The 22,970-nt window shown below is 40.0% G+C and overlaps 1 protein-coding gene across 1 annotated transcript; it reads left to right on the top strand.

Moving 5' to 3' along the window:
• Positions 1-1,837: 1,837 nt before the first annotated feature.
• On the top strand, positions 1,838-21,265 carry LOC129718225 (uncharacterized). Its single transcript, XM_055668788.1, has 2 exons — positions 1,838-2,688; positions 18,959-21,265. The coding sequence occupies exons 1-2, from the start codon at positions 2,376-2,378 to the stop codon at positions 21,058-21,060; spliced, it is 2,415 nt and encodes an 804-aa protein (XP_055524763.1). The 5' UTR covers positions 1,838-2,375; the 3' UTR covers positions 21,061-21,265.
• Positions 21,266-22,970: the final 1,705 nt, after the last annotated feature.

Here is a 22,970-nt window from a genome sequence, read left to right as displayed (position 1 = left end):
TTTTGGTCTGATTTTTAGAGCCCATTCCACCGTTCTTTTCCATGATTCATATTGTTTTGCTTTCAGGAGCATTTTCAAAGAGTTACAGGGTGTCACCATGGAAGTGATACACTTTACTTTTGCCATAAAAGTAGAACAGATGAATATTTCTCCTCTGAATTTTTTTTATTAACATAGTGAGTAGTACAGTCACAGTAAGATTAGTTCAGTTCAAAACTTTCGCTTTTGCATTTGATTCCGGCTTGCAAACATTTTTCAAAACTATCATACGCCGCACGCACGGCTCAGATCAGCACAGAGGTTTTTTACAGTGTTTTTTACTGAGTTCAACTAGAAATAATTTGTGTGTTTAAGGTCTTTCTGATCTTCAGGAATGCTTTTTTTAACTTTCTGAGTTAATTTTTGGACTATTTTTCTGGTCTCTTTTGGGCTCCGGAAACGTTGTTTCGCTACTCTGAGTTCAATTCGTGATCATTTGTTTTGAACTTAAGGAAGCGATTTTTCACCATTTTGAGCACGCGTTTGGGATCATTATTTTGTGATTTTATTTTTTCTACTTTTTCTGGCCTTTAGAAGCATTTTTGTGCCACTTGAGCTATATAGAAAATAATTTTTAGATCCCTTTTGGACTTTAAAAAAATATTTCGTTGTTCTGAGCTCTATTTTTAATGATTTTCGCTGTCACCATTCTGAGTCCAATTAATGATCTTTATTTATCACTTTTTCCGGTGTTAAGGAGCGCTTTTTCGCTCATTTTTTGGACTTTTCTGGCCTTCATAGGTGTTTTTTGTTATAACTCTCAAACTTGAAACTTTTTGGGTTTTTTTGGTTTTTCAGAAACGATTTTTGGTCATTTTGAGCTTAAAAAAAATTGAGCTTCATTTGTCTTGAATTAGGATTTTTTTTGCTTTTTGGCCTTAAGACTGTCCTTCGACTTTCTGAGCGCAATTTGGGAACCAGTATTACTTGCTAAGTAGTATTTTTCACTCGAACTCTGTTTTTTTTTTATCCAAACCCAGAATATTTTTTCTTAGAGTCAAGTTCAGACTGTTTTACACTATTAAAAATAGTTATTCGAACTAAATTAACTTAATCAATGAATGTTGATGACTCGACTTTCTGTTGGGAAGAATGATAATTGGTTACAAAAAAATCGTGATTCAGATCAATTAACGTCAGTTTTACAGTGATAACAATCCAGTGAAGAGTGTAGTCCCAGTGTCAACAACAAACTGGTCTCCAACACAGATTGTCGTTGTAGAACACAATCTATAGTATCCGGTAAACCAGAGTATTCACAGACAAATAGACCTTGTGATTGGCCGTGGTGAACTACCACTAGAAAGTTGCGTAAATTGAAGTCTCACATTACACGTTCGTTCAATTGTTCCCCCACCTTGTCCATTACGCTTCCAAGAGATCGTTTTTTAAGTGCTCCGAATACATACATCGAACGGGTATCAATTAGATTTTTCACAAGTGTTTAATAGTCTCATGGCTGGTTCAACGTTTCGAGAGCCACCGATAAGACAAATTTCCCGCGGACTTTCGAAAGACACACAAGTCCTAGCCTATCTCCTATTTCGTGCGTCAAGCTTCGGGTCCTTCAAGCTAATGGTTTTTCGAGCCCCCATCTGTTGATTGCTCCCCGAAATGGGAGTTACAGCGTGTGATGATTAATCACCGTTCGATCGATGTTCTTGGCATTCCACAGTCTTAGCGGTTGGGTTCGGTACAAGCCCCACTCCCTATCTCGTAGTTTGATAACCAGCGACAACGGTAACATAGGCTGATAAGGATGAATCGATGGCACTTGAGCTTTTACCTAGGTTGCGGGTGCTCGATTAGTTCTTCGCAAACCACGACGATGTACAGCAGGTGCCTCTGAAGGGGAGGCTTTGCGCCTGGGATAAATTTCGGTCAGAGAAAAAAACGAAAAACGTTTGAATACAATAAGCTAAAGTAAAGCTGCTGAACTTGTAATGTGATTAGTGAAAACGATGAAAGGAATAATTTTGCTTGGTAAAACATTGAGCACAGTTATAACCACTTGAATGAAAAAATCATCTAGATAGGATACAACGAAATTGGCACATCTCTTAGCACTGGTTTTTTTTTTATTATCATCATACCTGCGCCAGCTAACAATGAATCAGTTAGACAGATAAGGCACATTGTGATCAAGTGATATGACTTAATAAAAAATCAATAATCATTTCAACAGCCTTCTCGTATGTTGGTGCAATAAACGTACGCTACGAAACTGAAGAAGACGGTGACTAGAAGAAGTTTCATTAGTGTGGTGTTGTATTTGTCGTCGAAAATCGAAATTTGGCGACGTAAAAGAAAAAAAAGTGAACTTCTAAACAGCAAACATGGAACACTTGTCAATACTGACAGCCGGCTGGAGCTACATTCCGGCCGGGCTCACGTTCGGTTATATGCTGATGGTACCAATTTTGAATCAAACTAGGAACGACCAAACAGAAACTGAACAGAACAAAACTATCTACGACGAAACAGAATACTGGCCTTTCATAGTGGCCATCATCACGCTGATCATCTCGGTGGCGCTAACCAACGGTCTGAAGCTGAACTATCGCAAGTGTCAGTTTGTGCATCTGTACTTGCAGCTGGCGGCGATGGCTTTCTACCTTTGCGCAGGACTGATCTTTCTGCTGGTGGAGGGTAAATAGTTTTAAATATACCTTTTTACAAACGCCAAACAGAAAACTATTCCCAACTTTAACAAGTGTTGTGGGAAAATTATGCGATTTTTTGGTTAATTTTTTTACGCAGAACCTCGATTTTCAAGTTTTCTAAGTTTTCTTTTCTTATCAGAATTTTTGCACGCGGAGGCAATATCTATTATAAACTTTTCTCAAACTCAAATTTATTTTTTTTTTTTGATTGAGGTGCAGTGGTGGGCTTTGATCTATGAAACGCTAATCGCTAACCCGCTAAATTTGTAGAGAGGCGACTAAAAACTATTCACAAAAATTGTGAGTTGCATACATAAATTGCTTCGAATGATGAACATGCTTCACTGTGAATGTTATTGATGATTATTATTATCTATTTTAACACGCCAAAATTTCTGTAAGCCGCAATTTTTGTCTACTTTACTATACTAACATTCAGAAAAGTATATATTTTACTTACAAAGCAAATCACTTTTTTTGTTTCTTGTTTTTACTCTCAACCCTAAAGTATAAACATAGTTTTGGTAATATTGAACCTCTTGCTGAAAATAGGAATGTATGAGAGAAAATTTTACCTTAGGATTTTGTTTAGCGGAAGGGCTCAGGTTTCATTGTCTCGAATGAAGTCTTTATGTAAAGTTTCAGCTCAAACGGACTCTGAGAAATTGCTCCTCAACTCGATAAAAGATTCACTTTTTGATGATGAAAAAAGCACAGTATAAATTTTCGATATTTTTCATCATTAGTCAAATATATGTTATATATATATATATAAGTTTGCTTTTAGGCATTACTTCCCAAGGATCAATTGAGCAGAAACTTTGCATGAGGACTTTTTTCAAGAAGACGAAACTTTTGAGCCCTATCGCTGAACGGAATTCGAAAAGTCGATTTCTATTAGCACCCCAGTAAATAGCACTTAAATGCAATTATTTTCGTTTTCATGAGCAACAAATATATTATGACAATCTACGTAATAACAAGTTAGCGATTAGCGAAAGCGTGATTCATCCTACGCGTCCAAACTCTGTTCTCCTGCACACTTAAAATTTTTTGCCGGGTCTCGGTAACTTATTGCCGAGAACGGCACCACTGAGTGCTCGGTTAAAAAAATAATGACAGCTGTCACATTTTATCGTATATCTCGGTTCAACCTATCTGAAATTTCGGCACAAAACATTACTACCAAGATTTCGGATACTTTGTGCCGAAATTTACGTTGGGTGAACCGAGATTTACAAAAAAATATGACAGCTGTCATTATTTTTTTAACCTAGCACTCAGTGGTACCGTTCTTGGCAATAAGTTACCGAGACTCGGCAGAAAATTTTAAGTGTGTGCACACTGCCAAAGATGGTTCTTAGCACCCGGCGTTCAAAAACTCCGAGCGCTCGCAAGTCCTCCTCGAGCATTGTCCACGTCTCATGCCCGTAGAGAACAACCGGTCTTATTAGCGTTTTGTACAGCTTCACGTTTTAGTCTGGTATACTGGTCTGCCACCGTAGAGTTGCCAGATGTTTTTGAAAAATGTCTGCAACTGCTCGAAAACCCGGAAAAATCTGCTTGAAATCTGAAAATAGTAGGAGGGTGGTATTCAAGACACGACCGCATGACGTTGATTACCTTATTCTTATATTCCATTAAAACAAATAGTAGAGGGAATTGCAACGCTTCTATTACAAAACTTCGAGGCACCAAAAGGTACTAGGTTCCGATTATTCTTGTTTACTGGTTAGTCCGTCCAGAATTCCAGACATTTTAGTATTTTGCAGTAGCCATGTACGACTAACAGCCACCAGCATTACGGGTGAAAGCGGCACGAGATGACCGGTACTATTTTGTCTTTCCTTCTTTCAGCTGCTAACACCAAGCGTCCGTATGTAGCCGGTACGGTTTAGTAATGAAACTGATGGGGTTTGATTGATTGATTTCTTTTGAAGGGACTTTAACCCCAAACGGTCATTCGTCCTTCTGCTTTGCTTGAGGATAAACAATCTCTTATATAGCCCAAAGACATACGCTGGATGGTGGTGGCTTCTCAAACCACCTGGCGGTGGCGATGCCACCCGCGCTATAAGCATACACACACGCGCTACAGACATGCATACACGCCATAAACATACACACACGCTAGCCACACACCTTATATATTAGGGACACACGCTACAGATATTCACACACTCACTCTTTCAGTTTCGGGTTGTGTTCACCCAACGATATCTGAATCGGATTACCGCTGGTAGGGGCCAACTCAGATCGAAGGGAACAGATCGAGCCGAACTGATAGAGGTAAGAACTGCAGCTAACCACTACCACCGCCGCTGTTGCCCGCTGCTGATCCACTTCGCCTACTGCCATCGGTGTTGATGTCCGCTGCTGCTGCCTACTGCTAGTGAACTGAACTGATGGGGTGAAATGTTCGACCGGTACCTTTTATACCAAGGCTTCGTCAGTTAGTTAGAAAGAAGGAGGGGCTAAGTGGAAAATGGATTGACAAGGAACGTAAATAAGCATCGGAAACAGAAAGTGACAACAACAATAACAACAAAGTCAGATCGATTGTATCCGTTATTGTCGACTGTGCTTGGGAAGCGAGGTAGTGATTGGCTGCGCGGTATGATTTAGACAGTCGATATTAATAACCTTTTTTTCAATAGTGTATCTCAAACAATAGTTTGTTTTTGTTACATAACCCTAGTAACAATATTGGTTTTATCGAAGGTTTATAGCGCTCAATACAACCAAAACAACGCTATAAAACTTTGATAAAACCAATGGGAAATTAAACCGTATAAGAATTTCTGATCGATTGATGCCAAAACCTCGAAAACCTGATTATAAATGACTGAAAAATAAGCGCTCAAAACCTGACCACTTTTCCCTGGTTTTCCCTGGTTGAATTACTAGACTTTCAAATTCAGGTGTCTAACTTCGATATAGACGTCAAAATTCAATCCGCGATTAAAAAAATTTCGCTCACGCAGGCGAAAATCTACACACATTTTGAGAAAGTCTGCGTAAATATAAGGGGACTTCTCAAATTTTCTGCCGACAACATCGCAATATCCACGTCATCCGCGAAGCAGATAAATTGACCTAATTTATTGAAGCATAACACGTTAAACATTAGGCAGAAAAGACCAGCACCTTGTCGAAACCCCTCATGGGACTCGAAGAAGTCCGACGCTCCACCCGAAACCTCCAACACTTCACATTCTCCATCATAGCCTTAATCAGTCTTGTCAGCTTCCCCGGAAAGCCGTTTTCGCCAAGAATTTTCCATAGCTCTTGTCGGAAAAATTGACGAAAAGATGGTGTGTAGGGACTCTAAACTCGCGGTACTTTTTGGTAGAATTGGTCAGTCGTAGACCGTCGTAGACACACCTGCTAGCTAATGGTGACAGGCGTTAAAAGATGCGCGCATTCAGGATTGTGATCGCTCGATAGTTCTCTCAGTCTAGTTTGTCGCTCTTCTTGTAGATGGGGCAGATAGCCCCTTCTTTCCACTCCTCCGGTAGCTGTTCTGTCTTCCAGATCTCGACGATCATTCGATGCAGCGAGCTAGCCAATTTGTCGGGGCCCATTTTTATAGGTTCCGCTTCAATGTCGTCCTTTTCGGGAGATTTGTTGTTCTTAAGCTACCGGATCGCATTCTCAACTTCACTAATGGTTTGGGGTGGCACATCTTCGTCGTTCGTTGCACCGACCACGTCTCCTCCGCTCCTCTTGTATTCTTTTGCTTGCACGCCATTCGGGTGTTCATCGTAGTGCTGCTTCCACCTTTCGATCACCTCACGATCATTCGTCTAAATTCCTCCTCTCTTAGCCCTTCACAATTCGGCTCGCGGGACAATGCCTCTGAGTTTTCGGTAGAATTTTCATGTTCATTGTATTCGGTGCATTCCTGCTCTTCCTGGCGGCGCGTTTTTACTCAAAGAGTTGAACTTGCTGCCTTCGTTTCAGTTTATATCGCTCCACATTCTGACGGGCGGCTCTACGCAGCATTGTTGCTCTTCTCGTTCAATATCTGCCGGCATTCCTCGTCAAACCACTCGCTACGTCGATTCGGTTGCACGCAGCGTTGCCAGGAATCCAGATTTATCTGGATTATGCAGATTTTTGGACATGTATTCAGATTACAGATTTGATGTTCAATTTTTCAAATAAATGATCCACATTTTACTTTCTTTTTCTCGCAAACAGGTCATCATTTAAAATTTCGCACAAAATTTTACAATTTTGCCTCTTCAAATGTTGCGAATTTTATCCGAAAATAGACCTTTTCTCCCACGAAATGACGTCCAGTTTGTCTCCAGCTCGGGAGGGGGTTTCTTGAGATCGACATCGACGAAAGCGTTGTACGTAACGCAGTTTTCATTCCAAGTCCTGATAGTACCCGGGACTGTAAACAGTGGCACACTACGATGGTCTTCCTGCGACAAAGTGAGGCTGGTCGCTGGCCTTGCAAGTCCGCACCGTTGAAAAACAACAGCAAAGAACACGATAACGTTAAATACGGACCGGAACAATTGGATAGGACCTAGGCAACGAAAACGAATGATTTGACGTTTCCATGTTGTACTCGATGTTATGACTTATAGCACATTCTCTCGGTTTATTTATGTTTGTTGGAGGAAAAAATGAAACAACACACTTTTGGAATCACTCGTAGGTGGAAAATGACACAACACGGCGTTTCCAGCGCCTTCGTTAATAAAAGGCGACAAAAGGCCGTGTGGAAGGCACGATGCGTCCTCGCGGAAGGCAATCAGTAGAAGGCGGCGGGCGATCACCTTCTCTGTCAGAAGGCGAACCTGGCAGGTTCTGGTTAGAAGGTGTCCCAACGGAAGGGCGTCATTACGCCGTGTATGTAGGCGGGCGTTAAGAAGTACCGCCGTGTTTTCCGAGGAATCGAAGACCCGCAAGTTCAACGCTGCAGAAGGTATGCTGGGAAGGGACGGGGTGCGTACGTACAGGGCTGGTCATACCATCTATCAGAGTTGTGAAAGCACACATGAAAGCTGGGAACAACTCTTAAAGTGATGGGCGAGTTGCAGAAGCGGGTGATCGGGTGGTGGCCGATCAGTCATAAAATGTGCAGGTTGAGGATTAAAGGCCATTTCTTCAACATTAGTATTATGAACGTACATAGCCCACACCTCGGAAGTACCGATGACGACAAAGGCGAATTTTACGTGCAGTTGGAGAGTGAATACGACCGCTAGCCAAAACATGATGTCAAGATCATCATCGGGGACCATAACGCTCAGGTTAACCAGGAGGAGGAGTATAGACCGGTGATTGGACGTTTCAGTGCACACCAACTGACGAATGAAAATGGCCTCAGACTAAACGATTTGGCCACCTCCAAGAACATGGCCATACGTAGCACCTTCTTCCAGCATAGCCTCCGCCACAGAGAACAGACGTTCATCTTATTTTCAAAGGATGTGTAAAAACTTGAAACCGTCATTTAACCGTAAGTGGTAATGCTCCCGCTATGTGGCGCCCACAAACATAAGCGGAGACAACAGGGTATAGATTTGCATCCACTTTGGGAACCACTTGCTGATTGGTTGAAATTGAAAACCCCGAGTGCGTTCAAATGTATCATCAGGCTTGCTGGCAGTGTTGCTGAACAACATGTTTCGTTTTTTTTTTTTTTTTTTTAATGGGGGGATTTGTTAGTAGCTTAAGTATTTATGATAAATATTAGTAAATAATGAGTATGTGTGTCCAATCACAAATGGTGACTTCTCAACACTGTTAGAAATTTGTAATTTTCATTATTAGGATTTGTTTGCTTTCGCAATTAGGACTTATCATTCGTAGGGATTTAAACCTACTTGTCAGAAAAGGGGAAGTAAACTTACAACTAACTTAATTGCTAACTTATTGGCTATGAAGAGAGCTTATCGTAGCAATTGAGGATTGCAACGATTTTTGTCGAAAATTGTTAATAATTTTATTTGACATAGCTTCTAATGGTTCAACACCAGTAAGTCTATGTAATTCGAATGTACCAAACCAAGGATGACGCTTCATATCATTTTCAGAATTTTATTCTGAATCCTTTGGAGCGTTTTCTTCCTTGTTGAACAGCAACTTGACCAGATCGGTACAGCATAAAGCATTGCTGGTCTAAAAATTTGTTTGTAAATCGAAAGTTTGTTCTTTAAACAAAGTTTAGAATTCCTGTTAATGAGAGGATATAAACATCTCGTATATTTGATGCACTTGGCTTGTATACTCTCAATGTGCTCTTTGAAAATAAGTTTTTTATCGTAAATTAGTCCCAAGTACTTAGCCTTGTCAGACCAACTTAAAATACCCCATTCATCTTGACAACGTGATTATTGTTTGGCTTGAGGAAAGAAGCCCTAGGCTTATGCGGAAAAATTATCATTTGAGTTTTAGAAGCATTGGGAGAGATTTTCCACTTTTGCAAGTAGGAAGAAAAAATATCTAAACTTTTCTGCAATCGACTGCATATGACACGAAGACTTTTTCCTTTTACGGAAATGCTTGTGTCATCGATAACAATGACTTTGTGCATCCTGGAGGCAAACCAGGAAGATCTGAAGTGAATATGTTGTACAGGACTGGACCCAAGACTAAACCTTGAGGTACACCTGCTCTGACAGGAAATCTATCAGATTTGGAATTCTGATAGACAACCTGCAGAGTTCGGTCAGTAAGATAATTTTTCAAAATTTTGATTAGGAAAATTGGAAAATTAAAAGTTTGCAATTTCGCAATCAAACCTTTATGCCAAACACTGTCGAATGCTTTTTCTATGTCTAAAAGAGCAGCTCCAGTGGAATAACCTTCAGATTTGTTAGCTCGTATCATATTAGTAACTCGGAGCAATTGATGAGTTGTGGAATGCCCATGGCGAAATCCAAACTGTTCATTTGCAAAAATTGAATTTTCGTTGATGTGTGACATCATTCTGTTAAGAATAATTCTCTCAAACAGTTTACTTATTGAAGAAAGCAAACTGATTGGTCGATAACTTGAAACTTCTGCTGGGTTCTTATCCGGTTTTAAAATTGGAGTAATTTTTGCATTTTTCCATAATTTGGGAAAATATGCAATTTTGAAGCAGCAATTGAAAATTTTTACTAAAAATTCCATTGTGCTCTCAGGGAGATGTTTGATTAGTATATTAAAGATTCCATCGTCACCAGGTGCTTTCATATTTTTGAAATTTTTAATAATTGATTTAATCTCATTCAAGTTAGTTTCAATTATTTCTGCAGGTAAAAAATTCTGGGAAGAAATTAAATCAAATTGACGTGTGACTTCATTTTCAATTGGACTCACAAAATTCAAATTTGAGTTATGAACACCATCTTTTAAAACTGGAATAGGCTTTGAAGGTTTCTTAAGAATCTTCGACAGCTTCCAAAAAGGTTTTGAATATGGTTTCAATTTTTCAACTTTAGTCTTAATATTTTGATTCCTCAGAAGAGTAAATCTATGTTTAATCTCTTTCTGTAAACCTTTATAAATAGTTTTAATAACAGGGTCACGAGAACGTTGATATTGACGTCTGCGGACATTTTTCAAACAAATTAGTAGTTGAAGATTTTCGTCAATTATTGGTGAATCAAATTTCACTTGAGCCTTTGGAACAGAATAATTCCTGGCATCAACAATTGCACATTTTAATGCTTCCAAAGCGGAATCAATATTCACTTCGTTTTGCAAATCAAGCTCATTATTGAAATTTCTCTCAATATGAGTTTTGTATCTTTCCCAATTAGCTTTGTTATAATTAAAAACAGAGCTCATAGGGTTTAAAACTGATTCATGTGATAAAGAAAAAGTTATTGGAAGATGGTCTGAATCAAAGTCAGCATGTGTGATCAAATCACTACATACCTGACTTTGATCTGTTAGCACCAAATCAATTGTTGAAGGGTTTCTTACAGAAGAAAAGCATGTAGGACTATTCGGAGACAAAATAGAATAGTATCCTGAAGAACAATCATTGAATAAACTTTTGCCATTGGAATTACTTTGAGAATTATTCCATGAACGATGTTTAGCGTTAAAATCGCCGATTATGAAAAATTTCGAACGATTTCTGGTGAGTTTTTGTAAATCACCTTTAAAATAATTTTTGAGCCCGCGTGTGCATTGAAATGGTAAATATGCTGCGGCAATGAATAAAATCCCAAGTTCAGTTTGAACTTCAATTCCCAAACTTTCAATAACTTCCGTCTCAAGATGGGGAAAAGCACGATGTTTGATTCGGCGATGAATAACAATTGCAACTCCACCGCCGGAACCCCGAATCCTATCATATCTATGAACCACGTAATTGGGATCATATTTTAATTTTATGTTAGGTTTCAAAAATGTTTCAGTAATAATTGCAATATTCACATTATTTACTGTTAAAAAATTAAAAAGCTCATTCTCATTGGCCTTCAATGAGCGAGCATTCCAATTTAATATTTTAATTGTTTTATTTAAAATCATTGCTAAATTTTAAATTAGAAACAATTTTAATAGTAAAATTTGTGCCTATTTGAATGGCTTCAAACATTGATTTTGCCTGCAACATGGCGTTCATAAGATCGAACATTGCCTGTTGCAAAAAAGAAAGTTTACCTGCCGTAATAGGCCCCAGGCAGTTGACATTAGAAAAAATATTTTCGGTAGCAATATTAGCTGGGATAATAGGTGTACAATTATTTTCTAGCGTGTTTTGCTTACCCATATTAACGGTCATTTTCGAACTACCAACACTAGGCGGTATAATGTTCGAACTACCTGTAACCTGTGCATAAGTTAAACGGGTGTGCAAAGAAGTAGGTAAACTATGCGTCACTGGTACGCTTGGAGAATTTTGTTTTGAAGTTGGTTTTAATTGAGAAATTGAATTTTGTTTACCTTGCCTTGCCTTAACAATTGCTAAACGGACTGGGCATTGATAAAAATTTGACATATGGTTGCCGTTACAATTCGCACAGCGAAAATTTTTACTCTCTTTCACAGGACATGTGTCCTTTTTGTGAGAAGAGTCTCCACAATTAAGACATTTTTGGTCCATGTTACAGAATTTGGAACCATGGCCATAACGTTGCAAGTACGGCATTGGGTGATATGCTTTTCACCTCCGCCATACTTCCTATAAGTTTCCCACTTTACACGCACATTATACAAAGCATGTGCTTTTTCAAAAAATTTTAAGTTGTTAACCTCATTGCGGTTAAAATGAATTAAATAATTAACAAGGGAAATTCCAGTTCTCTGACTGTTTTCGCCTCGTGATTTTTGTTTCATTAGAATTACTTGGGTAGGGGCTATGCCAAGTAATTCTGTTAAAGTAAGTTTGATCTCATCAACGGTTTGATCGTTGGTGAGACCTTTCAAGAAATTTGTAAAAAATTTGTACATCTTGTCAGTTAAATACTGAACAAGACGATCACGACCCTTTACTGAGTCGGCTAATAAGCGGCATTCACCTCTACGGCCAATCTGATAGGTAACTTTAACGTCAGAAACAAACGTTGAAAGTTCCTTTTTGAATATATTAAATTCAGAAGAAATAGTTACCACAATAGGTGGAACTTTCTCCTTTTTTAAAGATTTTATATTTTGTATAGTTTCATTATTGGTAACTTCCATTTCACCAGCTTCTTGCTCAGGCAAAATATCAAAAGGATTGTCACTACAGACACTCGATGTGTCAGAAAGAGATGCCTCTCTTTTCCTCCCCGCAGCGATGCGAGGTTTCTTTTTCCGTCCAGCCCTTCAGGTGATACGAAAAAAGTTAAAACAAATGTTAAATTCAAAAGTAGGTAGTCTTGAGAAAGACTGATGGGAAATAACTTTCAGGTAGTCTTTAAAAGACACACTGACAAAACACAAACTTTGAAGCTATAGGCAGTCAAAGACCAGTCCACAAGCAACCGAAAAAACGTCTGATCTGTAGGACAGTTCAAGACGCACTGATGTTTCGTTGTTTTGATTTATGTTTTTATATGATGTTACCTGATATAATCTAAAATATTTTCACGTGAACATTCAAAATAAAATGCAAAGCGTACAAATACGGGTGTAACAAAAGATCCGACTTGGATCATCACTTATACCATTACCAAAAGATCCAAAAGTATCGTCTGCCGGGGTGAGATTGTGCCAAAAAAGGATACATTTTTGTTCCTTAGCTTGTAATGCACACATTTAGGCAATGAGTTTGATCTAAATCACGTCAATGCACACTTAAATGTTTAGTTAACGACTGCCGCAAATATGGTTAAGCTACAATAAACTACAATTTTGCTAAAATTGAATGAACTTTGGCCTAATCTCACCCCTTCTATGGGGTGAGATTGTGCCAGAAACAAAAACTTGAATGAATTACCTGTTAAATGAACAGTAGTGTATCTACGAATAATTGACATGAATAACATGATAAAACAGTAAGTATAGGGACGATCATAAACAACGTGGACTATTAAGGGGCTGTAGGGAGTTGACCAGAAACTACGTTTCATATGAATTATAGAAAAATGCATGACTGTATCAAATCGATATCTGGAGTAACCAGTTACGAGAACGTAGCCTATAGACAGTCTCTAGCGCAATAAGTGTGGTTGCATTATTGCGCTCTGCTACTTGCCACAATAAGTCCAAATCAACTTTTCATTGCTTGACAGCAACCGTAATAAGTTGATTTGTTGTGCCGTTCCTGCACACACACCAGAACATCACGCCACTTTTTTTAATAAGGAAATCTCTCGTCGCGGGAGAAATGTTTCACCTGTGTTGGTTATCATCGTGCAATCGATTTTTTTTTATGGTGATATTGTAGAAAGATAAGGAATAAGGAGGGGTTTTGGTAGGTTTTGTAGCTCTCAAGCATATGCGCATGAAATTTTGTCGTGCATTTTGAGATCATTCGGGTTATTCGCGTTGAAAGAGATTTTGAATGCTGTTCGCACCTACGGGAACACTCATATGTAATTGTCAAAATGTGCGTGATGACAAAAGCAAAAATATTTCCTTCCTTCTTTTCCGCATGCAAAAACCAAACAAATATCAGCAACACCGTCAACGCGAATAGGCGCTCAAAATTTATGCGCCTCAAAAATAGTACGGGCTTACAAAAATGATCTGATTGTTAGCAAAAATGAATTGGATTGTTTCAGCTCAGTTTTTCAGAAAAAAGTCTAGCCGTGTTCTCCAATACAGAGATAGATCAAAACCTCAACAAACTTTGATATAAATAGAGAGGTGCACGAAAAATGCAACGATACATACTCAGTTTAATTGAATATTGAATATATTTCGAAATATATCAATAGTGTCTATTTTTAAGGACGCATAATTTAACGACATAGGAAATTATTTTCAACCAAAACAAGAGAAACTGGCGATAAAATTTTAAAAAAAACTACCGAAAAGTACTAAGTTTGCTGTGTTACTTTTTGGATTTTTGGAGAGTTCTACGTCATCAATGTTTACAAATGCGATTTTTGGAGTTCTACGTCATCAATGTTTACAAATGCGCTGCAAGATGCTCTAATGCATTTTACACACATCTTACGGAGACTGCGACATAATTCTGCATCACACTAAACCAACTCAGCCGCTTTTGTCTCACCTGTATGTATATCATTACCTGCATATATTTGTTAACAAGTTTGACAGGTTAAAACTGGGCACTTATTACAGTTTTATGAGATATTTTTCATAGCCAACTAGTAGTTTTTTAGATTTTGAATGACCGGTTTCTATGTTATATGACAGCAAGCTGGAGTGGTTTTATGGGGCAATAGATAGTAATAATAAAACCAATAATAAAGCAAAATCGCATTGACTCTTGCCGGTTTTATTGGAAGTTTTATTAGAGTTTTATTGACAGCTATCAGTGTTCATTACGACTTGCTATTTTTGGCAACGGGTTTAACCGCCATAAAACCGTTGGTAATATTCATTGCTGTGAAAAAAACCGTTAGAAAACCAAGTAACTATAGAATTGTTACTTGGGTATAGCTTGGCACAATCTCACCCCAAAAGGGCTCGAAAAAAGTACAGTTTGGAAAAAACATTATTTTCTGAGCCAAAACAGGTCAACACAACCTGTTTTGGCTCAACACATTGGAGACGACATCCTGACGTACCAAATGAGCAGTAAGTTGATGTGATTTCTTGATCGGGTTGGTTTCCCTGGGACATTTTTGGCTAACGTTATTTGCGCATGTTTTTCACCCTGTACTTTGAAACATTATCTAAGTGGAACAGTTCACTGATATTATCTATATTCCATTTTAAGTTGTGAATAAATATGTCACGTTTCATAAAGTATTGAAGTTTAGGTATTAGGTTCAAGAAATTCTAAGTAATTTAACATACAAACATTTCCCGTTTTGGCTCAATCTCACCCCCGTGGCTTAATCTCACCCCGGCAGACGGTACGCAAGGAGTTAATACGGTTTTGCGTAAAGCATAAGAACAGCCAACCGCTGCTCAATGTCGGAAGTAAATAGTGTAGTGTGAGTTTATTTCTACTTTTGAATCCGTTCTGGATTAGGTTTAGAACATATTTTCCTGTTGAGACATATTGCTTGTTCGGAGAGAACAATTCAGATGGGTCAATGAATGAATCATAATCATTGATGGATGACACGTTCGATATTAGGGATACTAAAAAGTAACCAGTAACCCCCAGACGGTAAAACAGACGTGCCTCTTCGAATAAAAAACCTGAAAAATCTTCGTCCTTATTCGAAACGTTACACTCATGCGCCACCATGTGAGCTTATTGCTACGCTTGCCAAAATCAACACAATGCCGCTTGTGTTGATGGTTTTTGTCTTCGATAATGAATGTGAACGCTTGCTTATAACGACACTAGCGGCATTATTGCCAACTAAGCAAAATTTTAAAATTATCGTTATTTTTCTGGTCGATAAAATCGTCATCGAGTGGCACGTCTGTTTGTCTGTGGTAAAACTATCGCCTGCGCGAGGAATCGGGTTGTTCAGCTCTATCAGTTGCTTATATCATCTGAGAGAGCTGCATTTTATAAGCAAAACGTGATTTTAAATAATTTTCTATCGTTGTTTTTCGATTTTTAAATCACGAAATAAAACTGCTCGAAATCGCTACAATGACAGTTGGTATATGGGCGAAAACTGTCATTGTAGCGGTTTAGAATGATTTTTTGATCTTTCTTGATTTTGATTTTCATTAAAAATCGAAGGACAATGATATTTTTTTTAAATCACGTTTTGCTCCGGAAATTACACTTTTCTAGCTGATATATGGTCGGCGTGCGACCAGACCGAACCAACCGCCATTTTTGAAAAAAATTGAGTTTTTAACACCAGTGGATGTTAAAATTGATAATATATCTTTCATGAAAAAAAGAAATCATTAGAACAATTTCCCTGCAGCAGCTTGTAGAAAACATACGGAGTGGTAAAACCACAGACAAACAGACGTGCCACTCGATGACGATTTCATCGACCAGAAAAATAACGATTATTTTGAAATTGTGCTTAGTGGGCAATAATGCCGCTGGTGTCGCTATAAGCAAGCGTGAACATTCTTTATCAAAGACAAAAACCGTCAGTGATGTCGCTCGTATTGATTTAAGTAAGCGCGCACACCCATTAGCAAAGACAAAAACCGTTTTACGAAAATAAGTTAGTGGACAATAAGCTCACATGGTGGTGCATGTGTGTAACGTTTCGAATAAGGACGAAGATTCTTTAGAATTTTTCTTCGAAGAGGCACGTCTGTTTGTATGTGGTAAAATTTTGATCACCGATTACTCGAAATAATGTTTTTGGCGCTTGGTTCAGTCTGGTCGCTCGCCGACCATATCAGAATCAGAAATCCGTGAATAGCTAAACAACCCAATTGTGCATAATGGTGAAAAAAGCATTGAAAACATTCAAGTTTTTTCCGAGTGAATGGCATCACTTACGAAAAGTACAACAGGGATCATCGAGGTGGGTGAGGAAGAAGAATAAGAAGCCAGATGTCACCCCTCCTTGACAGACCATGCACTGATATCGATAAAATATCGATACGGTGATAATTATGCAGTGCAACTGAAGCACCACAAGACAGATGTCGTTAGTGTCCTAACGTATTTTGATTCAAATTTTTACAAATGATTTTCAATTTTTTCATATGAACATGAATGTCTGTTCTCTGTGTCTCCGCCATAGTTTCACCTGGAGCCACTGTTGCCAACTGTACAGATTTATCTGGAAATGTACAGATTTTCTCGGGTTTGTCGGTACAGATTACAGATTTCGAGAAAAAGTACAGATAAGTACAGATTTTTTAGATGGTTAGAAAGGGTTAGAGAAATCTTTTTGGCCGACTCTGCAACGATACAATGGATCTTGCAATCCACGCACTTAGAATTTACTGCCAACTATCGGTAATTTGCTGCCGAGAATGGCACCACTCGGTTAAAAAACTGCAGTTGTTACACACCTAAAATTTTTTGCCGGGTCTCGGTAATTTATTGCCGAGAACGGCACCACTGAGTGCTCGGTTAAAAAAATAATGACAGCTGTCACATTTTTTCGTGAATCTCGGTTCACCTAACTGATATTTCGGCTCGTAATATTTTGTGCCGAAAATTCAGTTAGGTTGAGCCGAGATTTTCGAAAAAATGTGACAGCTGTCATTTTTTTTCTAACCGAGCACTCAGTGGTGCCGTTCTCGGCAAAAATTACCGAGATCCGGCAAAAAAATTTAAGTGTGTACATGTTTTCGTAAATCTCGATTTAACCAAACTAAAATGTTGGTACAAAATATCCGAAATATCGGTAGTGTTGCTGAATTATGGGTTTCATTGATGTTTGGCTGAATTTTCAGGAGATTGAACCGCAATGGCTCGGTAATATGCATTACCGAGCCCCATTTTAAAGTGCGCAAAAGTTTTATTGAAAATCGAGCTAGTAATTCGGAATTAATATTAACTGAGTCAACGCAGTCCCAGTTTTCTCTGAACAATTCACGTTGAAGCTGTAAAAATATAGAAAATAAAAACTTTGAGCCAGTGGTACAGATTTTGGTACAGATTTTTCCCGGAAATAGTACAGATGAAAAAGATTTTTTTAGCTCCCAGTACAGATGAAAATGTGGAAACACTGCCTGGAACCAAATAGAACAGAAACACAAATCGACCACGTTTTGATAGATGGTCGGCAATTCTCGGACATTATCGACATCAGAGCACATCGAGGCGCTAACATCGATTCGGACCACTCTCTAGTGATGCTTAAGATACACCAAAAACTATGATCGATGGAACGCCGTTAAAACAGCTATCAGCAGTGCTGCGGAGGAAGTCCTGGGACATGTACAATCACTGATTGCCCTTCACCAACTGATTAATTGGTTCTTGGAAGCGTGCTCTCGTCGTTAGGGGTTATTTGAAGAATAGTAACTTTGCCGAAGTCATTGCTATGATATCCATAGTCAGGGAGTGTTCTATTGTATGGCCTTGAACGCCCGCCACCACTACTGGTAGCCATGTGCTATTTTTGACAAACTTTTGAGGTTATGCATTCGAACACGTTGTGAAACAAGCACGGTTTCTATTCAGCTGCGCGAGTATTATTCGTTTTTCCGTAAAACTGGATTGGGCAAAACACTTTTTATAACACTTAGTAGCAAATAATATAATGAATATAGATAAATAAACAACCTTGCAATTACTGGATGACACCATCTCGGGCTTTAGAATGACATTGTACACCGATTACCCTGGCTTCGGAAATATCATTTTCGGGAGGATTTTGAACGTGTTCTACAGTTTTTTACAGATTTCCAGAATATAAATATCTTTTTCGGTCCAGACGTAACTGAGGGCCTGAAAATACTGATACTTATAGTTTTTGGTTCCGAAAGTTCCCACATTGCACACGAAATCTTAATTTCTCATTGCAGAGTTATGGCTTTTATATAAATAGAAGAAGGTTTTTCAACCTTACCCAAATTTTTGTATTGCTATCATCGATAACAAAATTCGAACAAGTTTACCAGACTGCTCTAAATACAGAACCGAAATCGTGTATACGATTCGAAAGTCACCGAATGCAATGCTTATCAAATTACGACGTTATTGATTGGAACATCAGCAGCTTGGTATACGCTTTGATAACCGTGGGCTTTGGAGCTGATAACAGAATCGAAGCAAAATTGATGATTATTAGGCAGTCTAATATGAACTAATTTTGTTCTATTGTTTTTTTTTTTTTTTTCAGGCATCTCAGGCATCGTTCCCACCATGTATTTGGCTGCTTGTGGTATGGGCCTGACGCTCATCCCCGGTCTCAGCTATATTCACATCCGGGCACCGGCCCGGTGGCGACCGCTCTACATGTCGCTGTGTTACTTCTGGTTCCTAGCCGGTGTCGGAGGTACCGCCACAATCTTCAGGATTGAAACTGAGGATGACGTGATCTTTCCCATTTGTCTGCTGAGCAGCACTGCCTGCGTCATCGTTATGATCGCCCTGGTTGAGATGCTGCAGCGGGAAGGAATTGTCAACTACAAGAAACCGCTGGATTTCGACACGGACATCGCGCACGAAAGTGGCAAATTGATGGGCGACCGGCAGGGAAGCGTTAATTTGTATAACAACTTTTCCTCTGCGGGTGTAGCGACGCTGTCGAACGGTGGGGCACTTCCTAAACAGTGGAACTCTTCGACGGAGCAGATTATTGCCGGCAGTGCCGACACAAACCAACGCAACTTCCGCAAGCTGTGGGTGTTCTATATGATTTTTACCAAGCTGCAAGGTTTAATCGCTTTCTATTGGATATTTTTGCACGTAAGCGCGTATTACAGTCAATTGCTCTTCGATGAAAATACGGAATACGTTTTTTTCTGGTTCCTAGTGCTGGGTTCACTAATAGGGACGCTTTGCATGGTTTTTCTCAGCGCAAAAATAGTGTTCCTGGGGGCATCCGTGTTGCATACTATTGGGCTGATACTGGCGGTATCCTTTCTCTATACCGGCGTGGGCGACGTCCACGTGGGGGTTTCGATGCTCGTTTTTTACACTTTTATCGGCGCATCGTTAGTCATTCCAGCGATTAACATTTTGGAACTGTCTCCGTTAAACTTTAACGAATCATTTCTGGCGATGGGAACGATCCTGGAGTTACTGGGAATAGCACTGATTCAGTATTATTCAGTAACAAATAGAGAGTTTTATCCACCTCAAAAACTGACTAAGACTGCAATTGAGGTGCATGGCGATGTCATAGCGGCACACTTCATAGCAATGATCGTGCTCAGTGTGATCCTGCAGGTGATCGTGTTGTGGCATATGCCGACAACTTTTAAGAAATCGCTCCCCGAAATCAAATCCGATCTTGCTCGAATGACATCCTATTTCGCGTTTGCCAGAATGATGGTGCCGGTCAGCAGCAACCATCAACCGATGACCCGGGCGTACGAAGAAAGCATTGCTTCCGAGCGGCCAGAAGTGGATGAGAAACAGTTGAGCACCAGAAACGGCCATCTGGCAGTGGCCGCTTCCCACTACAACGAACGAAGCGACGATAGTACGGGTAGGGGCAGCCCCTATAACGATTTCTCCGAGTCCAGATACAGCCGACGCCAAGTTGTGGATCAAGATTTCTCTGCCTCACCGGATCGAGACGATCCGTACCTACAGGAGCAACTGCAACGTCAGCACGAACGAAACTACATCCTCTCGCGACAACAGCAATATCGACAGCAAGCACGCGAGTCCCCGGAATCCCAGCCGTACAATTACCGCGCCGAAAGACGCTCCGAAAATCACTATCAACAGCGTGCCTTCAATCCTCCCTTGGATGACTACAGTCCAGAACGTCCACTTAGCAGAAGCAGCCAAATAAATCACCGCCCAGGTCCTCCCTTGCTCGCCCGTCAGCAATACTACGAACAGTACAGCCAAGAACGTCCCCAACCTCCCTTACCTAAACCATCCCCCATTCGCCAGTCGCCCGCTCCATCAACAACCAACGAACCGGTAGTTCCGATGCTGGTGCGACGGCCGCCACCATCGCAAACCGTCAAATCCGAACCGGGATCGGTAATTCGCCCACGGCTGCAGACGCAGAAGAGTGAAGCTCCGGCACCGCCGCCACTGCCACCGGCCGATTACCTCACCAAATCGTTACCCCGGATCAGACCCGACCGTCAAACGCGCGAGAGTATCCACCCGGTGCTGATACCGAAACCGGCCAAACAGCGGGAAGAGATCGTCCCGGGTGTCGAGTACACCAGCAATCTGCGACCGTCGGAGTTTTTGCGCCAAAATCGGCAGTCGATGTTTTTCCGTGAGTCCACGGCGGTACCGGATTTTGACTGACGGGGATGACGGAATCAGTGGGATTGGGGTGAGTTGAGTTTTACCGTACGTTTTGTGAGGTTAAATAAATGTAATCAGTACGACAGCACCAGAAGGGTTTGATTGCTCGTAGTGAAGTCACAGAGGTCGTTTGGAAGTTTTATTATTAGATTAGTATTATTTTTTATCAAAAGGTTGAGAATGAAAACAGAAGTGAATAAAAAAATGTATCGGATGAAAAATCACTAGTTTAATTATCCTAATCGTAACGAGATCTCTCGAGATTCATAACTGTATAATCCTTACATCCATCAGTCACAATGGGAGTCTTTTTTCTTCCCATCGGAACCAGTAACACAGCCGGTAAAATTAACACGAGCAAGACTTTTTACCTGAATCTTATCTCCAACATTAATCAGGTTGACGCATTGTATCTCTAGCTCCTTTAGTTTTTCCAAGTGGTTTTATGACAAGAGGTGAGAATATTGTACTGTAACCGCTTTATAATTTTTGTTTATTATTATAAGCTTCTCCAAGCTGGGACAGCTAACGCATATATGACTTGTAGCGTTCGAACACGAAATAAAACGCTTGTCGAAAGTTTTAACTAAGTAAATCTTTATTTAAATCGCTCGTTACAGAATCCGCGTGCGCGTTCAAAGAGGTTATTTTTCTACTCTCGCTTTGCTCACTTCTCCCACGGTTCAGTGTTCCCAGTGATACCATATAGTCCCCCCCAATTACGCAAGAAATCTAACGCGATGTCCCGAATTCGTAACTTTAGTGTGGTGGTCGTCTGGCGGGTATCTCTCTAGATCCCGGTTACAGGAAAAAGCTGGTTTAACACGGTCGATCGAAATACGCTGTTGTTTACCAGAAATAAGAACATCTATGAATTTTGCACCCCGCTGAATCACTTTAAACGGGCCCTCGTATGGATGTTGCAGCGGTCGTTTCACTGAGTCTACCCGAACAAATACATGTGTACACGTTTTTAAGTTAGCATTAACAAACATCGAGCGAGTGCCATGAGGTCGAATATTATGCGGTTTAATGTTATCGAATGTGCGATGTAGCATTTCGGCGAATTCAGACCGCGTTGAATATTCTGAAGAAGGCTGGAAGAATTCACCAGGAACACGCAAAGATTGGCCGTAAACCAAATTCGCGGCAGAACCCCTTAAATCATCTCGGTACGCTGTTCTGAGGCCAAGTAGTATCATGGGAAGCTCGTTGAACCAGTTCTTTGGATTAACACACATTATCGATGCTTTCAACGTTCGGTGGAATCGTTCCACTAATCCGTTTGCTTGCGGATGGTAAGCCGTCGTGCGAATATGATGAACACCTAAAATATATGTCAACTCCCTGAACAGATCTGACTCAAATTGTCTTCCTTGGTCAGTTGTTAAGTTCTCCGGAACCCCGAATCTTGAAATTCACGTGGAGTAAAGTGCTTGAGCTACTGATGCTGCTGTCATGTCCACTAATGGGACTGCCTCTGGCCACCGTGTAAACCGATCGACCATAGTCAACAAATAGCGATGTCCGTTAGATGGGGGGAGAGGTCCCACCAGATCAATATGCAGATGTTGAAAACGAGCTCTGGGAACGTCAAATTGTCCTAGCGGTGACACAGTGTGTCGATGTACTTTCGATCGTTGACAAGCTAAACAATTTTTTACAAATGTATTTATGTCACTATTCATAGAAGGCCAAACAAAACGCTCCGAAATAAGCTTCCTTGTAGCTCTGGTACCGGGATGGAAAATTCCATGAAGGTTATGCATGACGTTTGTACGATGAGCCTTCGGGACAAATGGTCGTAATTTACCAGTAGAGGTGTCGCAGAAGATTAACTGTGAGCAGCCATTCATTTGTCTAGCTTCAAACCTTAATGAGGTGGATGACGACTTCATCAGCTGTTTTAG

Source organism: Wyeomyia smithii, chromosome 1 (assembly GCF_029784165.1).
Source record: "Wyeomyia smithii strain HCP4-BCI-WySm-NY-G18 chromosome 1, ASM2978416v1, whole genome shotgun sequence".
Lineage (NCBI taxonomy): Eukaryota > Metazoa > Arthropoda > Insecta > Diptera > Culicidae > Wyeomyia > Wyeomyia smithii.
The sequence above is the reverse complement of the archived record's forward strand: the minus strand, read 5'-3'. Positions and strand labels throughout refer to the sequence as shown.

Coding starts and splice junctions, on each gene's coding strand:
- LOC129718225 (XM_055668788.1), top strand. CDS start 2,376: ATGGAACACTTGTCAATACTGACAGCCGGCTGGAGCTACATTCCGGCC. Junction 2,689..18,958: donor GATCTTTCTGCTGGTGGAGG/GTAAATAGTTTT, acceptor TTTTTTTTTCAG/GCATCTCAGGCATCGTTCCC.